General features: G+C 43.4%; 1 protein-coding gene across 4 annotated transcripts in view; it reads right to left on the bottom strand.

Moving 5' to 3' along the window:
• The window catches only part of khk (ketohexokinase), a 54446-nt gene extending 40005 nt beyond the window's left edge, over positions 1-14441 (bottom strand). For 2 of the 4 annotated variants that reach the window (XM_078222786.1, XM_078222788.1), the window contains exons 1-3: positions 14401-14420; positions 9149-9247; positions 8091-8207 (exon numbers count right to left, since the gene is read on the bottom strand). In XM_078222786.1, the coding sequence (XP_078078912.1) occupies positions 8091-8207; positions 9149-9246 (215 nt within the window). In that variant the 5' untranslated portion in view covers position 9247; positions 14401-14420. Of the gene's footprint in view, positions 1-8090; positions 8208-9148; positions 9248-14400 lie in introns of all 4 variants that reach the window. The other 2 variants (XM_078222787.1, XM_078222789.1) reach the window with 2 other exon arrangements.
• Positions 14442-22753: the final 8312 nt, after the last annotated feature.

Here is a 22753-nt window from a genome sequence, read left to right as displayed (position 1 = left end):
TACACCTCTATTAGATCTCCCCTCATTCTCCGTCTTTCCAGGGAGAACAACCCCAGTTTACCCAATCTCTCCTCATAGCTAAGACCATCCTGGTAAACCTTCTCTGCACTCTCTCTAATGCCTCCACGTCCTTCTGGTAGTGCGGCGACCAGAACTGGACGCAGTACTCCAAATGTGGCCTAACCAACGTTCTATACAGCTGCATCATCAGACTCCAGCTTTTATACTCTATACCCCGTCCTATAAAGGCAAGCATACCATATACCTTCTTCACCACCTTCTCCAGCTGTGTTGCCACCTTCAAGGATTTGTGGACTTGCACACCTAGGTCCCTCTGTGTTTCTATACTCTTGATGGCTCTGCCATTTATTGTATAACTCCTCCCTACATTATTTCTTCCAAAATGCATCACTTCGCATTTATCTGGATTAAATTCCATCTGCCACCTCCCCGCCCAATTTTCCAGCCTATCTATATCCTGCTGTATTGCCCGACAATGCTCATCGCTATCCGCAAGTCCAGCCATCTTCGTGTCATCCGCAAACTTGCTGATTACACCAGTTACACCTTCTTCCAAATCATTTATATATATCACAAATAGCAGAGGTCCCAGTACAGAGCCCTGCGGAACACCACTGGTCACAGACCTCCAGCCGGAAAAAGACCCTTCGACCGCTACCCTCTGTCTCCTGTGGCCAAGCCAGTTCTCCACCCATCTAGCCACTTCTCCTTGTATCCCTTGAGCCTTAACCTTCTTAACCAACCTGCCATGTGGGACTTTGTCAAATGCCTTACTGAAATCCATATAGATGACATCCACGGCCCTTCCTTCGTCAACCGTTTTTGTCACTTCCTCAAAAAACTCCACCAAATTTGTAAGGCACGACCTCCCTCTTACAAAACCATGCTGCCTGTCACATGCTGCGCTTCCCGAACAGCACAGCAGACTGGGAGAATCCTGGCCTTTGTCTTTAATGGGTTCTGAATCCGAACTGCTGGGTTCAAGTTATCTTTGGATTTAAAACCCGATGATTTGATTCTTCAGAGGACAAATCCACAGTCACTTGACTTTTATTTTCCTTGTGGTTTTCAGAAGTGCTGTTTCCCTTAGGGAAGTATTATCTTCCATTTTTCCCTTCTTTCAGGGATGGGGTTTGCCCAAACCTGCCCCGAGTCTTCTGGGACACAGATCATATGTGGCTGTCCAGCTTCCGCTGCACACCCCTGCAGCCCTTCACCTAGGTGAGGCATCACCTTCACTTTTTACTCGTCTGTTTGAAAAGATTCTTTGTCCCTATTTAAATCCATAAAGAAAGTTTCTGCCAACCATACCACTGCTGCATTGCCCTTCAACCTCTGCTGCTTTCATCCCAGTACATTTACTATGCTTTGGCTCTTTCCCGACCTCTTTAAATTCTACTGGTTTTCCTTTAGCCCCTTAATCCTTAGTGGCACTGTGGGATTTTTGGGACCTCCTCAGCCCTCTGCATCATGCAGAATTTTGCATGTTCCTCTCAGCTTCCCCGGTCTCCGTAGACCCTTTGAACACAGCATCTGACACTTCACAAAGTCATTGCCCAGCAATAGATCAACTCACTGCATTGGTAAAATCAGAGTAACCCCACCTGTCGCAGTACTGGTGACCAACTCACCTTGTTGATTTTAACCAAGGGAACCTTCAAGCATCAGTTACCTCTTTGCCTGCCACCTGAGATATAACAGCAGCCATTTTCTCTTCCTGTAAAAGGTTCCAGTAGATATTCTGCAGCTCTTCTACATTGGAGCGTAGACAAATCACCTTCGTGGCTAAAGACCTGTCTTAACTGCAGTACCTGTGGGTCTTTCAGACTGCCAACCATCTACCGTTATGTGTTCATAGTTTCCACACTGAAAACACAGCGGGCATGTCCTTACCAGTTTACCATCTTAGTTCCTTTTTTTTAAAGTTGGAGACTGATCTGTTTTTGCCCTCCATATTTTCCTTCTCTCTTGAGCCAATCTGGGCTTCACCTCCATCCCTATCCCTCCTTCGCCTGTAAGAGTTACCAGATTCCAGTTTGCTTTGAGATGGGTGCCTGTGTGTGTGTTAATTCCTATCTGCTATGATTGCTGCTTGTCTGCTTTGAAGACTCTTTGTTTCTCAACATCGGATTTTATGGGAGGGGGGGGGGGGGGTGTGAGTTTTTGAACACCCCGAGGTGAATCACATCTCTGATCTTTTCATAGATGTGATCCACTTTGAGCACCTGTATCCATTGGTTAAAAGAAACCCTTTGGAACTCAATGTAAGTTTGCTCAGGCCATTTCTGGAAAGATCGGAATTTTTGGTGGTGTGTCTCCGGTACCAGCTTGTATGCCCTCAGGATTGCATTTTTGATCATCTTGTAGTTTGGAAAGCTCCGGTCAGACAACAGGGAATAAACCTCATGGATTTTTCCCATTTATCTGCTTTGCAGTAGAAGGGTCCAAGCTTCCACTGGCCACTTCAACTTCATTGCAAGCTTTTGAGTGAGATAAAGAAAATGCTTCCGCATCCTCCTCATTAAACTCGGTACCAATTGTGAATACTTTGGGATCTCAGTGCTCAGTCCTGAGCTTGGGGGGAGGTGGGGGCGGGGGGCTTACTAGTGGTGTCTTCACCGGGTACATCTGACAGTTCCTTACTCAGTTTAAACTGTCTTAATTCCCTTTTCTGTTTTTCCCTCTGGAAAGCTCCTTCTCTCATTCCTTCCTCGCGTTCTCTCTCACAATTTTTTCACACAGAGAGTGGTGAGTGTCTGGAACAAGCTGCCAGAGGTAGTAGTAGTGGCGAGTATAATTTGGTCTTTTAAAAAACATTTAGACAGTTACATGGGTAAGATGGGTATAGAGGGATATGGGCCAAATGCGGGCAATTGGGACTAGTTTAGTCATTAAAAAAAAAGGGCAGCATGGACAAGTTGGACCAAAGGGATTGTTTCCATGCTGTAAACTTCTATGATTCTATCACTCTATGATTCTTTGAACTGTGGGAAAAAACCAGAGCACCCGCAGGAAACCCATGCACAAGTCACAAGTAGGCTAACATTAACACTGTAATGAAGTTACTGTGAAAATCCCCTAATCGTCACATTCTGGTGCCTGTTTGGATACACCGAGGGAGAATTTAGCTTGGCTAATGGACCTAACCAGTGTGTCTTTTGGACTGTGGGAGGAAACCAGAGCATCCGGAGGAAACTCAAGCAGACATGGAGAGAATGTGCAAACTCCGCACAGACAGTTACCCAGGCCGGGAATCGCACCTGGGTATCTGGCGCTGTGAAGCAGCAGTGCTAATCACTGTGCCACTGTGCCATCCAAAAAACATAGCCAAAGGCTTCAATGATTCTTTCTGGGTTCTTGCTGCAGTCAGAGGTAAATCCACAGTTATAACTCTAAAAGATTAGTCTCATAAAAGATCCAACATGAAATGCTTCCGGCATTAATGTGAGACTGGGTTATTCACCCTTCAGTTATTCTGAGAGAAGGGGAGGCAGGAAGTGTTTTTGAATGTCAGCTGAACAGCTGATCATTGATTCAGGAGCCTCTCACGGCAGGTGCGTTTGGCCCAGCGTGATTCACGTTGGGTATCTTTCTGAGTTTTAAAGTGGTTGAATCTCACCTCAGTATCCATTTTCCCACTGGCAACAGCACTTAGAATTAATGAAACCGTGCTTCAACTAGTGGAATCTTAAGCATTGATCTTTATTGTCCAATAAACTTTGGTAATTTGTATTATAAATTAATAAGGTTACTCACCAAGAAGAATTTTCTCACTCTGGGATTTAATACAGAGTTCAAATTCCAACAAGGCAAAATTGCATTATTTTTATTGAAGGGAAATATAAAGACACAAAAGTGATTTATTTGCAGTGATGGAACTGGAGTATTTTTATATCTGAGAATGCAAGACTTTTACTTTACCTTTTCATAAAGAGCTTCAACCTTTGGACACTTTGGTGTATTTTCACCATTTAGGGTATATTGTAATTCAAATTCACAATAGAGTACTGACATTACCCAACCAGCCTGTGCTTCCGGAATTTTCCGCCGTTCTCACTGGCAGGATCTTCCAGTCCTGCTGTTGGCAAACCCCGGGGGGGGGGGGGGGGGGTGCATTGCACAGGAAGCCCACCGGCCAATGGCAGGCTGCCTCCACTGCTTTAAAAGATACCATGGGGGCGAGAAAAATTCTGTCCATGATGTTTAATGCTAGATGATTGTGATTGCGATCCTGTGATTGGGCACACTTGTTGAATAATCCCAAGTGTGCTAAGATTACACTAACAACCAATTTCAAATGATCAGTTCGGGTGGAATTTTAATAAACTCCCTCCCCCCCCCCCCCCCCCCCCCCACCCCCACACGATCTTCTTGTCCTGCCAAAGTCAGTGGAATTTTGAACAGTTTGCTTCATTCTCTGGGTCTGCCCCTGCCACAACAGAGCTGTAAACTTCCATCCTTGGGTTTATAGAACATAGAAAAGCTACAGCACAAACAGGCCCTTCGGCCCACAAGTTGCGCCAAACAATTTCCTTACCTTCTAGGCTCATCTATAACCCTCTATCTTACTAACCTCCATGAACCTATCCAAAAGTCTCTTAAAAGACTCAATCGAATCTGCTTCCACCACCACTACCGGCAGCCAATTCCTCGCACCCACCACCCTCGGAGTGAAAAACTTACCCCTAACATCTCCTCTGTACCTACTCCCCAGCACCCTAAACCTGTGGCCTCTCGTGACAACCATTTCAGCCCTGGGTAAAAGCCTCTGAGAATCCACTCATTCAATACCTCTCAACATCTTATACACCTCTATCAGGTCACCTCTCATCCTTTGCCTCTCCAAGGAGAAAAGACTTGGCTCTCTTAACCTATCCTCATAAGGCATACCACTTAATCCCGGCAACATCCTCGTAAATCTCCTCTGCACCCGTTCTATGGCTTCCACATCCTTTCCGTAATGAGGCGACCAGAACTGGGCACAGTATTCCAGGTGGGGTCTGGCCAGGGTCCTATACAGCTGCAGCATTATCTCCTGATTTTTAAACTCAATTCCTCTATTGACAAAGGCCAGTATTCCATACGCCTTCTTAACCACAGCCTCTTCCTGCGACGCTGCTTTGAGTGTCCTATGAACCCGGACTCCAAGATCCCTCTGTTCTTCCACACTGGCAAGCGTCTTACCCTTAATATTATATTCTCCTATCCTATTCGACCTGCCAAAATGAACCACCACACACTTATCTGGGTTGAAGTCCATCTGCCACTTCTCCGCCCAGTCTTGCATCTTATCTATGTCTCGCTGCAACTGCTGACATCCCTCTACACTATCCACAACACCTCCAACCTTTGTGTCATCAGCAAACTTGCCAACCCATCCTTCCACTTCCTCATCCAGGTCATTTATAAAAATCACAAAGAGCAAGGGTCCCAGAACGGATCCATGGGGCACCCCACTGGTGACCGACCTCCACTCTGAAAAAGACCCATCTACAACCACTCTTTGCCTTCTGTGGGCAAGCCAGTTCTGAATCCACAAAGCAACGTCCCCTTGTATCCCATGCCCCTTCACTTTCTCCATAAGCCTTGCATCGGGCACCTTATCAAACGCCTTACTGAAATCCATATAAACCACATCTACCGCTCTTCCCCCGTCGAAGTGTCTCGTCACATCTTCAAAAAACTCAATCAGACTCGTAAGGCATGATCTGCCTCGGACAAAGCAGTGCTGGCTACTTCTGATCATACTATCCCTTTCCAAATGTTCATAAATCCTGCCTCTCAGGATCTTCTCCATCAACTTACCTACCACTGAGGTTAGACTCACCGGTCTATAATTTCCTGGGCTATCTCTTCTCCCTTTCTTGAATAACGGAACCACATCCGCCATCCTCCAATCCTCTGGAACCTCTCCCGTCTCCATTGACGACGTAAAGATCATCGCCAGAGGATCAGCAATCTCATCCCTCACCTCCCACAGTAGCCTGGGGTACATCTCATCCGGTCCTGGCGATTTATCTAACTTGATGCTTTTCAACAGCTCCAACACATCCTCTTTCCTAATGCCCACATGCTCAATCTTCTCAGTCCACTGCAAGTCTGCGCTGCAACTACCAAGATTCTTTTCCACTGTGAAAACTGAAGCAAAGTATTCATTGAGTACCTCTGCTATTTCAACCGGTTCAATACAGACTTTCCCACCGTCACATTTGATATGTCCTACTCCTTCACATCTTATCCTCTTGCTCTTCACATACTTGTAGAATGCCTTGGGGTTTTCCTTTATCCTGTCTGCCAAGGCCTTCTCATGTCCCCTCCTGGCTCTTCTAATTTACCTCTTTAGTTCCTTCCTACTAGTCGTATACTCTTCTAGATTTCTAACATTACCTAGCTCCCTGAACCTTTTGTAGGCTTTTCTTTTCTTCCTGACTAAATCCATTACAGCTTTCGTGCACCACGGTTCCTGTAACCTCCCATAACTCCCCTGTCGCACTGGAACATTGCCGTGCAGAGCTCCAGACAAATTGTCCTTGAAAATTTGCCACATTTCTTCCGTACATTTCCCTGAGAAAACCTCCTTCCAATTTATGCCTCTAATTTCCTGCCTAATATCATCATAGTTGCCCTTACTCCAGATAAACGCTTTCCTAGCTCGGCTGATCCTATCTCTCTCCAATGCTAGTGTAATGGAGATAGAGTTATGATCACTATCCCCAAAATGCTCTCCCACTGATAGATCTGACACCTGCCCAGGTTCATTCCCTAACATCAAATCAAGCACAGCCTCTCCTCTTGGAGGCTTATCCACATACTGTGTCAGGAAGCTCTCCTGAACACACCTAACAAACTCCTCTCCATCTAAACCCCTTACCCTAGGGATATTCCAATCGATATTTGGGAAATTAAAATCTCCCATCACGACCACTCTGTTATTATCACATCTCTCCAGAATCTGCTTCCGAATCTGCTCCTCCACATCTCTGCTACTATTGGGCGGCCTATAGAAAACACCCAGTAAAGTTACCGATCCCTTCCTGTTCCTAACCTCCACCCACAGAGATTCCATAGACAATCCTTCCGTGGCATCCATCTTTTCTACAACTGTGACACTATCCCTGATCAACAGTGCCACTCCCCCACCTCTTTTGCCTCCTTCCCTGTCCCTCCTGAAACATCTGAAACCCGGCACTTGAAGTACCCAGTCCTGACCCTGAGATAACCAAGTCTCTGTAATGGCCACCACATCACACTTCCAAGCAGCGATCCACGCTCTAAGCTCATCCATTTTGTTCACTATACTCCTTGCGTTAAAATAAACACACCTCAACCCTTCGGTCTGAGAGCTCCCCTTCCCCTTCACCTGCCTATCCTCCCTCTCACACTGCCGACCAGCCCCTCTTACTTTTACTCTAACCTCCTCTCTCCCTGTTTGCACACTTACACTTGCTAAAAGCTACATATATTCATACTCAAGGACCCATCCTCTGCAAGCAAACAAAATATGTCCAGGAATTGCATCATTTTTGAATTAAACAAAATTGGGGCGGGGGGTGGGGGGGGCGGGGTGGATGGGGGCGGGGAAACAATAGTTTCCTTGTGCATTAACTATGGCAACTCTTCAACCAGATACATCTCGCCAAACAATCAGCACTCTTTTGATATGCAGTATAAATTGCTGATTCCTTTGAAATTTGGCATTCTTATGTCAGTTCTGATGAGTGCAAGACAACAAGTTTCAACAGCACATCTCTTTTTACTGCAAAAATGAAATAATTAAAACTGGGGAATTCCATTTTATGATTTGATCAGTACAAGTCATTTTTCCTCTCCATAAATGTGACATTAGCTTTCTTGTCATCTGATTACACTGAGGAACTAAACAAAAACCTTTCATGGATTAAAACCCCATACATATCTATACATTAATTTTAAACAGACCAAACAACATCACACAACTGAAGAATGTTTAAAGTATCATTAAGCATAAAGGACACTTCTGGAAGTGTGTCACACCAACATCAAGATACAAAAATGCTTGGTGATGCAATAAAAAAAATATTCTAACTTACTCTGAAACACGTCCAGGGGCCAGGGAGCCCATGAATCCACAGGAAGCACCAAGTATTGACAGGACTGTACATGTATTGGAGGCATTCCCGCCTCGCTGCCATCTCTGAGATAAGCATCTAAAAATTCAATCAAGTGAGAATTGAAATCTTGTTAAATAGTTTGAAAAAATATTTTTCGAGTATTATTTTGACTTAGGTTTATGATATTCAATGGATTCCAGCCCCAGTCAGATACTCAGTACTGAGAGAATGCTGTAGTGTCAAAGGTGTCTCCCAGATGTGGTGTTAAATTGAGGCCCTGTCTCCCCTCCCAGGTGCAGTATGTCCTATGGCACTTTCATTTAAAGAAGGCAGGAAGGTTTTTCCAGTGTCCTGGCCAATATCAGTAAAACAGGTTTTCTGGTCATCAACACACTGATATTTATGGGACCTTGCAATGTGAAAATTGGCTACCACATATCCTATATGTTAAAGTATTCCATGAGTTCTATTGCACTTCAGGGCATTCTCAGGTCATGAAAGGCAGCATATAAATGTAAATATATTTTTTCTTTTTAATTTATGCCAACATACTAGTACGAAAGTAAGAGATTAATCTCCATGTTCAATTCCAGGTAATTGTCTGTGTTGAGTTTCCATGTTCTCCCTGTGTCTGTGTCGTTTTCCCCCAGGCGCTCTGGTTTCCTTCCACAGTCCAAAGATGTGCGGGTGAGGTTGATTGGCCATGCACAATTCCCCTTAGTGTCAGGGAGATTAGCAGGGTAAATACACAAGGTTACAGGGATAGGGCCTGGGTGGGATTGTTGTCGGTGCAGGCTCGATGGGCCGAATGTCTCTTTCTGCACTGTAGGGAATCTATGATTCTATGATTCAACTGAAAGAGGTGACCAAACAAAGCAAAACTTGGCCAGATCCCTGGAAGCTTAGTGGGATAGCAAAAGTATCACAGTTCAGATGAAAAGCAGTAAAAGTTAGAATTCATTTCAAAAATTATTTAATTGATTTCAATGAAATTGCTAAAGGATGAAAACTTTGACCTAATTGGTGATATTATTTACCGTGTGTCTGTATCTTCAACTGGAAATTTATCGACCACATTAATAATATCCAAACAGACTAGTCCAATACAGAGGATCTGCTTCTCCTCTTCTGTCATTCTGTAATAATACATAAAACAATATTGTCATTAACTATCTGCACTACAATCAGAAATCTGGAGCATATATGTAACTAGAAAGAGTTCTATCTATACAGCATCTATAAAGAGATGGGATGAGTCAATAGTTCAGTTGGGACCTTTGCATTTCCAACATTTTCTATTTTCAGCCAAGGAGTTTTCAGAATGCTTGCTGTGCAGAAAATGTGGAAGTGGATTGTTTCGCAAGCTTGATCTTGTTAGTGTTTATTGAAAAAGTGTTTAATTAAAAAGCATGCTGTCTTCATGCAAATGTGTTTAACAAACCTTTATTCATCTGCAAATAAAGGATCAATGAAAGTGTGTCACAGATATTGCCTGTATGTGACATTGCTACAATATGTGTGATTCTTCTACTATTGTTGCACTCTGAATAATAAAAGGTCTGTCGGCTCTGATCATTAAGTCAGTGTTCTTGTGAAGGGCACAATCTCCTCGGGAACATACATCTCGTCTTCCAGAACTTCCTTTACACAAAATTCAGCCAAATCACAGCATTGGTTGTTTTTTTAATTCTTTCATTGAATGTGGGGTCTCATTTGCAAGACCAGGGATTGTTACCCATTCCAGATTGCCCTTAAGAAGGTGGTAGGGAGGGAGTTCAAAGATTTTGATCCAATAACAGAAAAGGAATGGTGGTATAGTTCCAAGTCAGGATGGTGTGTGGCTTGGAGGGGTACTTGCAGTTAGTGAAGTACCCATGCATCTGCTGCCCTTGTTCTTCAAGGTGATAGAAGACTTGGGTTTGGAAGGAGCTGCCGAAAGAGACTTGGTGAGTTGCTGCAGTGGATCTTGTGTATTGTGCACACCGCTGCCACTGTGTACTGTATCGGTAATGGATGGAATGAATGTTTGGTGGAAAGCAAGGCATTTTGCTTTGCTTTGTTCTGAATGGTTAGGCTCCTTGAGTTTTGTTGGAGCTGCACTCATCTCGGCAGATGCAGTGTATACCATCACATTCCTGATTTGTGCCTTGTAGTGGCCTGAAGAAGCTCAAACTAAGTATCAGTGAGTGGATTATTGCTTTGTGAGTGCTGTTTGATAAAACTGTCAACAATACCTTCCATCACCTTGCTGACAATTGAGAGGAGTTCAATGGGGCGATAATTGGCCGGATTTGATTTGTCCTGCTTTTCAGGGACAATCGGCTAAATGCCAGTGTTGTCACTGTACTGGAGCAGCTTGGCTCGGGGCACGGCTAGTCCTGGAGTACAAGTCATGAATACCATGACTGGAATGTTGTCAGGGCCCATAGCCTTTGCAGTATCGGATGTCTTCAACCATTTATTGATATTACATGGGGTGAATTGAATTGGCTGAAGACTGGCATCTGTGATGCTGCAGACCTCCAGAAGAGGCAGAGATGGATCATTCATTTGGCACTCTTGGCTGAAGATTGTTGCAAATGCTTCAGCTTTATTTTTTGTGCTAATGTGCAGGACTTCTCCATTATTGAAGATGGGGACATTTGTGAAGCCTCCTCCTCCTGTTAGTTGTTTAATTGACCATCACTAGTCTGGATGTGGCAGGACTGTAGAGCTTTGTTCTGATCTGTTGGTTATGGAATCGTTTAACTCTGTCTATCACAATCTGCTTCTCCTGTTTGGCATGCAAGTAGTCCTGTGTTGTAGCTTCACCAGGTTGATACTTCATTGTTAAGTATATCTCATGATGTTCATGAAATGTTCTGCTGCACTCTTCACTGAAGCAGAGGTGATCCCTTAATTTGATGGTAATGGTTGAGTGAGGGATATGCCAGGCCAGGAAGTTAGAATTGTTGTGCTGATGATCCACAATTCTTCATGTTCAGTTATATCTGTTCTGAGTCTGTCCCATTTAGCATGGTGGTAGTCCCACAACGGAGGGCATACTCAATCTGAAGAGAGGACTTCATCTTCACAAAGACTATGTGGTAGTCACTATACTGCCATGGACAGATGCATCTGAAACAGGGAGATTGATAAGGACAAGATCTAGTGGACTTTTCCCTCTTGTTGGTTCCTTCGCCACTTATTGCAGGCCCAGTCTAACAGATATATTCTTTAGAACTTAGCTAGCTTGTTCAGTAGTGATGCCACTGAACTACTCTTGGTGATGCATAGTAAGAAGTCCCACAACACCAGGTCAAAGTCCAACATGTTTATTTGATATCATGAGCTTCGGAGCGCTGTTCCTTCATCAGGTGAGTGGAGAATTGGGTTCACAAACAGGGCATTTATAGACAGAGACTCAATTGCAAGATAACAGTTGGAATGCGAGTTTTTACAGGTAATCAAGTCTTTACAGGTACAGACAATGCGAGTGGAGAGAGGTTTAATCACAGGTTAAAGAGGTGTGAATTGTCTCAAACCAGGACAGTTAGTAAGAATTTGCAAACCCAGGCCAAATGATGGGGGTTTCACGTAGTGTGACATGGACACAAGATCCTGGTTGAGGCTGTCCTCATGCGTGTGGAACTTGGCTATCAGTTTCTGCTCAGCGATTCTGCGTTGTCGTGTCTCTTGAAGCGCTGGAAAGAGTGCAGAGGAGATTTACCAGGATGCTGCCTGGTTTGGAGGGTAGGTCATATGAGGAAAGGTTGAGGGAGCTAGGGCTGTTCTCTCTGGAGCGGAGGAGGCTGAGGGGAGACTTAATAGAGGTGTATAAAATGATGAAGGGGATAGATAGAGTGAACGTTCAAAGACTATTTCCTCGGGTGGATGGAGCTATTACAAGGGGGCATAACTATAGGGTTCGTGGTGGGAGATACAGGACGGATATCAGAGGTAGGTTCTTTACGCAGAGAGTGGTTGGGGTGTGGAATGGACTGCCTGCAGTGATAGTGGAGTCAGACACTTTAGAAACATTTAAGCGGTTATTGGATAGGCACATGGAGCACACCAGGATGATAGGGAGTGGGATAGCTTGATCTTGGTTTCAGATAAAGCTCGGCACAACATCGTGGGCCGAAGGGCCTGTTCTGTGCTGTACTGTTCTATGTTCTAATACATCCTATGTCCTTGCCACCCTTTGTGATTCTTCCAGGTGGTGTTTAACATGGAAGAGTATTGGTTCATCAGCTGGAATGACAGTGGGGATGGGCAGTAGGTAGCCTCCTTGCCCCCATGTTTGACCTGGTGCCAGGAGACTTCAAGGGGAAAGGAGTCAATGTTGAGAACTCCCAGAACAACTCCCCTTCATTTTTATACCACAGTACCGCTGCCACCTCTGGTGGGTCTGTCCTGCTGGTGGGATTGGTCATACCCAGGGACGATGATAGTGGTTTTTGGAACATTGGTTCTCAGGTATAATTCCATAATTATGTCAGGTCTGACAGGTCTCTGCGACAGCTTTCCCAATTTTTGCTTAAGGTCCCAGATGTTAGCAAGGAGAATTTTACAGTATTGGGTGGGAACATTAATTGGCTAGCCCAACAAACTGTAGCTATGGAATTGAATTTAGCATATTGACTACTGTTCCTGCTTACTGCCAGATTCCATTTTAATAGCAATCTGTAATATCTGTACTACAGTACTCCAGACCACACAATGAAATTCCATATCTAGAATTTGCAGAGAAATATTATATTTAATCACTTCTTATTGTATGCTGGGGTGCGGCAACGTATTTCCTCTCTTTTAACTCACTTTTAAAAAATATATCTAATCTTACAATCATTCTCAATTAGAATAACTTTGTTTTTCTCCCCAGTAAGCAGTAATTGTGAGAACTCATTGTACTTCATAAAACTGAGTGAACTCGGGTTAATGAGAGACCAGTGGTCGGAAACCACTTGTGCACTGTTAACCATTAACATCAATAAAGTACTAAAGTCCATGAGTTCCAATTTGTTTTGATGTTCAAGGATGTAATCTGAACCCTTTACCCTCCCTTCATCAATAGAGACCATTTCAAGGGCATTCTACATTGGACACTTGTTTTCACAACCCAGTGAGTTTCTCGCCCCACTTGCCAAAGATTAACTGGAAAAATTGATGATAACTGATTATATGGCATCCACACAGCCCAGTTAGTAAACCTACTGTAAGACCAAGTCATGTAGAGCAGGAGGATCTGAAGTCTGTTCAATGGGCAGTGTTATGTTAGCTAAATTCAGCCTGGGCTACGTCAATAGAGGAATAAAAATTCAAGTTAGTACTCTTGCCTCAGAGGAGGAAATCAACCTTGGTATTTGTTCCTAATTGTTGCCCACCGATCCTGCGAGGAAGTGTTTGTGCCTCGTGTGAGAGGTTAGCATTAGGCTGGAACGGAATACAAAAACAGAGCAATAACCTTATCCCTGATTGCACTATGTGAAAACGGCCTCTAACATTTGCAAAATAGTCCACACGTATTTATTTGAACAATTAAATATACAGGTGAAATTAAATCTGAATCAATCACTGAGCTTGTTGTGAAAGATTATTCATAATTCTTCATGGATTGAAAAAGTGTTTTAGTCACAATATAAACACGTGCCAAGGTCATAAACTGTTGGTTTATAATTGATTTCCATTTCCCTCATGAGGAGATTTCTTATTGACAATTATCACAGAAATAATCCGATTATCCTTAAAACCTTTAATATTGCCAGTGAAAACTCTCTAATGGTTACAAATTCACAGGCCCACTAATTACAAGACTTCTCCCAGAGGTACAGAATTTAACAATTAACTTCCAAACTGTTTGCTTTCCTGTGATATCTCCAACAGATTTTTGTTGATCATAAGAGTTCCAAGAATAATTGATGACTCGTTTGAAAGTTAATTTGTTAAAGTAGGAAACACATGTTCTTTCCTGGATAATACAAGATGCAGATAAGACAGTGAGAAAATGAAAATATTTGTTACAGTCTCTTCAACTGCCGTTTCCAATGAGTCACTTTGTTAATAAACAACCTTGAAAATTAACATGCTCAATTAAATGGAGTATTCTTCTATACCATTTAGCACTTCCCGGTTTGACACCCCTGTACAATTTAAAAAGCAGCAAATCAGGTGTAACGGGAGAGACAAGAAAAATATAATAAAATTTAATTATGTGAGATAGAGATACTCATAAACACTAAAGCACAAGATAGTCGAAGGAAAATATATAAATATAATACACACAAAATGACAAGCAAGGAAAACTCACTTGCTGGTCCTAGCAGCAGACATCTCACTACCAGATACAGTTGATACAAACAATGAAAGTACTAATGAACAAGAAGGATGTGGAAAAACTGAATTTACTTCATAACTCCCGCACAGCACCATCTACTGATGAAAGGCCTGCATTTCTACAAAATGATCAAGAAGTAGAGCCTTGGAATATTTTTCTTGAGAATATTTTTCATCTAAGAAGACTATGGTAAAGACAGAGAGTTTCCTCTTGTTCGCAACATCACAGGGAGCCTTAGACTGAGACTTGGAGTAACAGTAATTTTCAATATCTAGGCAAGATCACTGCAGAATCAGCTCAGGTTCCAGCGAGGTGGAACCACATTTACATTGCTTGGCTCTTGCCTGGCTGGAGATGATGTGATATTACTCTAGAGAGCAGTGTTTTTCAATAATGTTCCCTACTAGGGGCGCAGTCTAAGAATAAGGGGTAAGCCATTCAGGACTGAGATGAGGAAGAACTTCATCACTCAGAGAGTTGTGAGCCTGTGGAATTCTCTACCACAGAAAGCTGTTGAGGCCAGTTCATTAGACATGTTCAAGAGGGAGCTGGATTAAAGGGATTAAGGGGTATGGAGAGAAAGCGGGAGTGAGATACTGAAAGTGCATGAATGGTGGTGCAGGTTCATAGGGCCAAATGGTCTAATCCTGCTCCTATATTCTATGTTTCTATGTTTCTGAGCACGCAATTTTCTGGCCATTTGAAAATTGTACCAAAGTTTCCAATGTCTCAAGTTATATTTTTCTTGCAGTTAATAGAAAATGATCATTCACTCATTTAGTAGTGTTTTACTTTGTCTTCATCATATGTATATACATATTGATGCACCATCAATCGAGCAAAAACTAGTTTGTATGCAAGAACAAATAGGCTTTTATTAGCAAAAGACTTGGAGCACACCCATGCCGATGAACTGGTCCAGACTGAGGCAGGGGGGTGGGAAACAGTCGCCTTTATACCTGGACCGGGGGGGAGGAGTCTCGGGTAGGGCTGGCAGGGATGTGTCCAGGCATGTCACATATACAGGTAATAAGCTAACAGTGGTTTACCACACAAATATTTAGTGGGATGGGAGGAGGGGGAGAGGATTGCGGGGTTCCACCAAATTTTACAATATATGAGAGGGTTCCTTAACTCAAAAGGATGAAAACCACTGCCCTAGAAGGAGCTGTACATGTGAACGTACACATTAGGGGCAGGAGTAGGCCTTTCAGCCCTTTGAGTCTGCTCCGCCATTCAATAAGGTCCTGGGTTGATCTAACTGTAGTCTCAACTTTACTTTCACATTGGATTAGGAGTAATTTATTAGCTTGGATAGAGGATTGGTTAACCAACAGAAAGCAGAGAGTTGGGCTAAATGGGTCTTTTTCTGATTGGCAAGATGTAAGGGGTGCCACAGGGTTCGGTCCTGGAGCCCCAACTGTTTACAATTTATATTAATGACTTGGATGCAGGGATAGTAGGTACTACAGCCAAATTTGCAGATGATGCTAAAGTGGGTGAGATAGTAATTCGCGATAATGAAATAAGAACTTTACAAATGGATATGGATTGGTTAATTGAAAGGGACAAAATTTGGCTGGGCCAGCATTTATTGATTGTCCCTAATTGATGTGATTGTGATGAGCCTCCTTGTTGAACAGCTGCAGTCCATGTAGCGTAGATACACCCACAGTGCTTTTAGCAAAAAAGTTCCAAGATTTTGATCCAACGACAGTGAAGGAATGGCAATATATCTCCAAGTCAGAATGGTGTGTGGCTTGGAGGGGAACTTACAGGTGGTGGTGTTTCCATCTGCCGTTCTTGTCCTTTTAGGTGGTAGAGTCCGCAGGTTTAGAAGATGCTGTTGAAAGAGCCTTAGTGAGGTGCTGCCACTGTACGTCGGTGAAGGGAGTAAATATTGAAGATCATGGATAGGGTGCCAAACAAGTGGGCTGCTTTGTACTGGATGGTATTGAGTTTCTTGAGTGTTGTTGGAGCTGCACTCATCCAGACAAGTGGAGAGTATCCTATCTCACTTCTGACTATGCCTTGTGGACATGCCTACAGGAGATGAGTGACCCATAGCAAAATTCATAATCTATGACCTGCTCTGATAGCCATTAATATGTCTGGTCCAGTTCAGTTTCTGGTCAATGTTAATCCCCAAAATATTGATAATGGAGGATTCAGCAATGGTAATACCATGGAATGTCAAGGTGGGAGGGGTGTGCGAGTTGGATTCTCTTTTGTTTTAGATGAGTCATTGCCTGGCACTTCTGTGGTGGGGCCATCTGTTTTAGTGATGTAGAACATGCAGTTAATAACTTTTCCATTGTGTTTTCCTTTGATTTGGGTTGTTCCGAACTGTCAAATCTAAATTCCCCATAAGCCGTTCGCGTGATGTTGCTTGGTTTCAGATTACCTTTCTTACTTCCAAGATTTCAGGAAAGATCTTCAGCTATAGTCTGAGTTGGATGATGTTACACTGTGTTCTGGTATCAAGCTTCAGACTTATGATTGTGTACTTATTTCTCACCATCTTCTTGATTTGATTAACTGTGTGAATTTATTTTCTCTGGGAAACATTGCATTCAGTTGTCCTACCAGTTGTACAGTTCCCACACTTATTGTGTCCTCAAACACATCATCATCTTCCAAGGTGTGAATACTTTGGTTCATTTTGCTTCTCATTCACCCTGTTGCTCTGTCTCTGATAACTAATTCACCATCTTTATTTTTGTTCTGTACATCTTTTCCCAGTGATTGGGCAGCCCACAAGCTCTGCTGTTTGACCTATACGCAGGACATTTCATTCAGTGTGGGACATGTGGTCATCCACATCTCTTGCACATCTTTCTCTTTGTCTGGTGTGCATTCTTTTATCACTGTTTCACACTGCCTCAACTCTGCCGCCTTGCTCTTGACTTAACTGAAAGCTAGCCGCTTGGCTAGTCAGCATCTTCATCTGTCTACTGATTGAATCATAGAATCCCTACAGTGCAGAGGGAGGCCATTTGGCCATCGAGCCTGCACCGACAACAATCCCCAATTGGTTCTACCCCCATAACCCCCCCCCCATTTTTACCCTGCTAAACCCCCTGACACTAAGGGACAATTTAGCATGGCCAATCCATCTAATCTGCACATCTTTGAACTGTGGGAGGAAACCGGAACTCCTGGAGAAAACCCACGCAGGCACGGGGAGTATGTGCAAACTCCACACAGACAGTGACCCAAGGCTTGAATCGAACATGGGTCCCTGGCGCTGTAAGGCAGTAGTGCTAACCACTGTGCCACCGTGCCACTCCAATACTTGTGGCTTCATATGTTGTGGCAGTGTCTACAACCTGCAATATTGTGAGCTTGTCCTTTCCAATCATTTCTTTTTGTACTTCAGGGTGCGTATTATTGTGTCTCCTTCTTTTTGTGCTTAGTAACAAATGAACATCAGGGCATCAATCATGCATTTGGGATTGGATAACACAAAAATATGTTGTTTCATTTATTAAGGGGTTTAGAAGTTGATAACAGTATTAAAAAGTTGGAGAACTCACATATATATCTGAGCTGCTTACTTCCTCATAGCAAGCTAAGATGGAGTTTGAATCCTATGATACATGGCTGCAATTTCTCTCCAGTAATGTATTCAGAAAGAGTAATTACACCCACTTAAAGGTGCACCGCAAAAAGCAGAGCCCCAGAAGAGCTGATCCAGCAGTCTTTCATCTGTGTCCTTAAATTTACATTTTCTGGCTGCACGTTTCAATCTTGTTATGGAATTGTCAGCAGGCTCACCTGATTCCTGCCTCAGGCCTTGAAATTTATTTCAGTGGATCCAATGATTTGATTTTGGCTGCAGGCGTGTGCTGAATTTTTGAAAAGTTTTGTCTACGTTTCTGATTCAGCTTCCAGCAAATTTAACCCTTTCTCTCCTGCCCACAAAACGATAAAGCTGACCATTTTCCTAGTCATAGAGTCATAGAGGTTTACAGCATGGAAACAGGCCCTTCGGCCCAACTTGTCCATGCCACCCTTTTTTTTTAAACCCCTAAGCTAATCCCAATTGCCCGCATTTGGCCCATAACCCTCTATACCCATCGTACCCATGTAACTGTCTAAATGCTTTTTAAAAGACAAAATTGTACCCGCCTCTATTACTACCTCTGGCAGCTTGTTCCAGACACTCACCACCCTCTGTATGAAAGAATTGCCCCTCTGGACACTTTTGTATCTCTCCCCTCTCACCTTAAACCTATGCCTCTGGTTTTAGACTCCCCACCTTTGGGAAAAGATATTGACTATCTAGCTGATCTGTACCCCTCATTATTTTATAGACCTCTATAAGATCACCCCTCAGCCTCCTACACTCCAGAGAAAAAAGTCCCAATGTATCCAGCCTCTCCTTATAACACAAACCATCAAGTCTCGATAGCATCCTAGTAAATCTTTTCTGCACTCTTTCTAGTTTAATAATATCCTTTCTATAATAGGATGACCAGAACTGTACACACTCTTCCAAGTGTGGCCTTACCAATGTCTTGTTCAACTTCAACAAGACGTCCCAACTCCTGTATTCAATGTTCTGACCGATGAAACCAAGCATGCCGAATGCTTCTTCACCGCTCTGTCCACCTGTGACTCCACTTTCAAGGAGCTATGAACATGTACCCCTAGATCTCTTTGTTCTGTAACTCTCCCCAACACCCTATTATTAACTGAGTAAGTCCTGCCCTGGTTCAATCTACCAAAATGCATCACCTCGCATTTGTCTAAATTAAACTCCATCTTCGACAGCCCACTGGCCCAATTGATCAAGATCCATTGCAATCCGAGATAACTTTGTTCACTGTCCACTATGCCACCAATCTTGGTGTCATCTGCAAACTTACTAACCATGCTTCCTAAATTCTCATCCAAATCATTAATATAAATGGCAAATAACAGTGGACCCAGCACCGATCCCTGAGGCACACCGCTGGTCACAGGTCTCCAGTTTGAAAAACAACCCTCTACAAGCCACCCTCTGGCTTCTGTCAAGTGCCTTTTAGAAAGCTATTGAAAGTCAGTCTGCACTTTTCTTCAAACTATTCCAAAATCTTTATGACATCCTCAGTTCCCTATTCATCATAGGCTGGAGCTGAGTGTTTATTGCTGCGGCGACCATTTGACAATTCACTGAGTTCTCGCTCTCTCTCTATCCTAATTAAGATTGATTTTTCCATCCAATTCAGCATTAAATTCATTTAAAGTGCTTGGATTTTTACTCACAGACGACCCTGCTGCCACTATGTTATGTCCTCTGATTCCCATAAGTTAGCAATAACCCATACTTCAGACCCAAAATGCTGGAGCTTTCTTGAGTGTGTTTCTTATAGGTTTCCATGTGGCTGGTAGACTGATAGATACATTGTTACTTGGCACAGGACTGCAGTATAGCAATGAAATGTGACGCTGCATGGATATATATTCAAATTACAATTAGTTCTCAGCTCTTTACAGATAATATAATACCTTAACAACAAATTGCCAACAGTTGCAGAAGTGAGCAGATAGTGGAAGGGTAGCAACCATTCAGCAGCATGGCAGCTGTTTTGAAACATGGATGAGAGCAAGTAAGAACCAGATTAACAGGAATCTGGTCAAAAATTGAGAGTCTCACCGACGGCGTGCTCCCATCATAGGTTTCCCAATAGTGAGTGGTGCATTCAACGGGAAACCCTGTTGATAACGGCAGGACCAGAAGGTCCCGCCACTGGCCAATGGCGGGCTGTCTCTGACACCGTGAAACACGCGATGGGTTGTGCAGAAAAACCTGCCCTCTGAGTCAAGGAGCAGAAACATAGACCACAGGAATCAGCACAAACAGGTTTGCAATGAAATAAAGGTAAAACTAAAAAGATTTGCATTTATATAGTGCATTCCATGATCTCTGGATGTCTCAACCACTTAATAGCCTATAAAGTGTAGTTACTGTCATAATCTAGGAAACACACCCGAACTTGTATGCAGAAAACTCTCAGAAACAGCCGTGTGCTAATGACCATAATTTACACTTAGCTTTTATGGCTTTGATCAGGACCTGTTTTTATGATGTTGCTAGCAAGAGGTATTCCAACAAAGAATACAATGGGCTGCATTTAATGGGCCCGTGCAGTGCAAACCCACTGCAGCCATTTCTGGGAGCTCCACTGAGATTTAAATCCACAGAATCCAGTGGGGTGGCCCTATCTGGACCGTCATGCAGGTCCCTGTGAGGGGAGGGAGTAGTGTCGGTTTAAAAGGCAGGTGGGTCTTCCTTGCCGCCAGTGGGGCCCCCCATTGGGCACAGTGTACTGGGCAGAAGGTTCCTCCTCACCCATGGGCAGGCCACTAGGGCATACCTGGTGACTTGCCCAAGCATGAATTGCCCTGCCACCGGTAAGATACCAGCAGTGGCAGGAAGTGGCCTTTAAATGGCCGCTTAATTGTCTTAGAGGCGAAAAGGCCAACCTCGAACTTCCCCATCCCAGACTTAATTGGGAAGAGTTGGGAAAGCTTTCGCCCCTTTCCCTTCCAACCACCTATATTCCCCGGTTCACCTCTCTCCTGAGTGGTGAGGGTGGGGGGGGGAGGTGGTCAGTAAATACCACACGCTCATTCACTTAAAGAAAGCAGCAGTAAAGTAGGTCTCAGGAAACCCAGAAACAAATGAAGTTTATTCAGAGGCCTAACACAGCAGCAGAGTAAATTTGAGAAGCCAGTTATGCAGTGACTTGCTGCCAAGAGGCCCAGGAAGTAACAGCAGCAGGTGGAAGTGTTGGCACTGAGACGTATAGCAGGTTACCAGAAAACTGAAGAAGTAAATAGCAAAGCGGTGTCATAGCAACTGAAGAAAACTGTACAGTCCAACGGAGCAGCAGAATCCAAATGACAGAAAACAACCATGTAAACACAGAATATATTATAAAGAGGATGTAGAAGCACTGGAGGAAGTACATGGAAAAATTACTAGAGTTATATCAGAAGCATAACGTTAGAACTATTTGGAAAGATTGAACAGACTAGGGTAGTTTTCTCCAGAAAAAATGTGATTGAGGAGTTCAGACTAGTTAGAGGTCTTTCAAGTTATGAATTAAACAGTGTGATACGGTAAATGTAGGCAAGGTACATCCATAGGGCGGCACGGTAGCACAGTGGTTAGCACAGCTACTTCACAGCTCCAGGAACCTGCGTTCGATTCCTGTCTTGGATCACTGTCTGTGTGGAGTTTGCACATCCTCCTCGTGTCTGACTGGGTTTCCTCCGGGTGCTCCGGTTTCCTCCCACAGTCCAAAGATGTGCGGGTTAGGTTGATTGGCCATGCTAAAGATTGCCTCTTAGAGTCCTGAGATGCGTAGGTTAGAGGAATTAGTGGGTAAAATATGTAGGGTATGGGAGTAGGGCCTGGGTGGGATTGTGGTCGATGCAGACTCGATGGGCCAAATGGCCTCCTTCTGCACTGTAGGGTTGCTATGATTCATTTGCAGGCAAGACCACAACTGGGGGCCACAAATATAAGATAATCACGAATAAATCCAAAAGGAAATTCAAGGAGTAGTTAGAATGTTAAACTTGTTACCATGAGGAATAGATAGGTGACCAGCTTTGATGCATCTAAGGGGAACCTAGAAAAGTACATGTGAAGGAAATGAATCGAATACTATATTGGAGTTAGATGAAGAAGGGTGAGAGCAAACAAAATGAAGGTATTGGGCCAAATGGCTTGATTCCGTACCGTAAATACTTTGTAGTTTATACTTTATAACTTTGTAATACTGAGGGTTAAGGATGTGTAATAAGCCCTGGTGCAGGCTTTAACATACATGAAACTAAAATGTTTGCGCTTGTGGGGGATGAGGATCTTATGCAATGGTGTGGAAAAGACTAAGGAGGAAAAGGGAAGAGATGGTAATGAATTGCCAAAGCTGCAGTTGTGGAGAAGAAAAAAGCTCAGAAGTGAACTGCCAGCTTGGGAACTTTCCAAACAGCCATAAAGTCAACAGAGCCCTTGGGTAGTTTTGAGTTTAATTGTTCTTTGGCCAGTGAACTTTGCAGAATTGGAATTTCATTGTTTTAAGTTACAGAGCAGAGCATCCAACATTTGAAGATTATTCTGAATCAATAATAATGGAAACTAGCAATGGATTAGCTCCAGTTGGAGAAGCTGGAGAAAATGCAGTGGAGTGTTCTGTGATTTAAAAAAGTATCACTAAAAATGAAAGACAAATACAAGACATTGTGAGCTTGGCCTTGTTATATTGTGCAGAAATGTAGGCAACATCAAGTGAAGATGGACTGGATTCCAATGGGATGTGGGTGCGTGGAG

This window comes from Mustelus asterias, chromosome 10 (genome assembly GCF_964213995.1).
Source record: "Mustelus asterias chromosome 10, sMusAst1.hap1.1, whole genome shotgun sequence".
Lineage (NCBI taxonomy): Eukaryota > Metazoa > Chordata > Chondrichthyes > Carcharhiniformes > Triakidae > Mustelus > Mustelus asterias.
The sequence above is the reverse complement of the archived record's forward strand: the minus strand, read 5'-3'. Positions and strand labels throughout refer to the sequence as shown.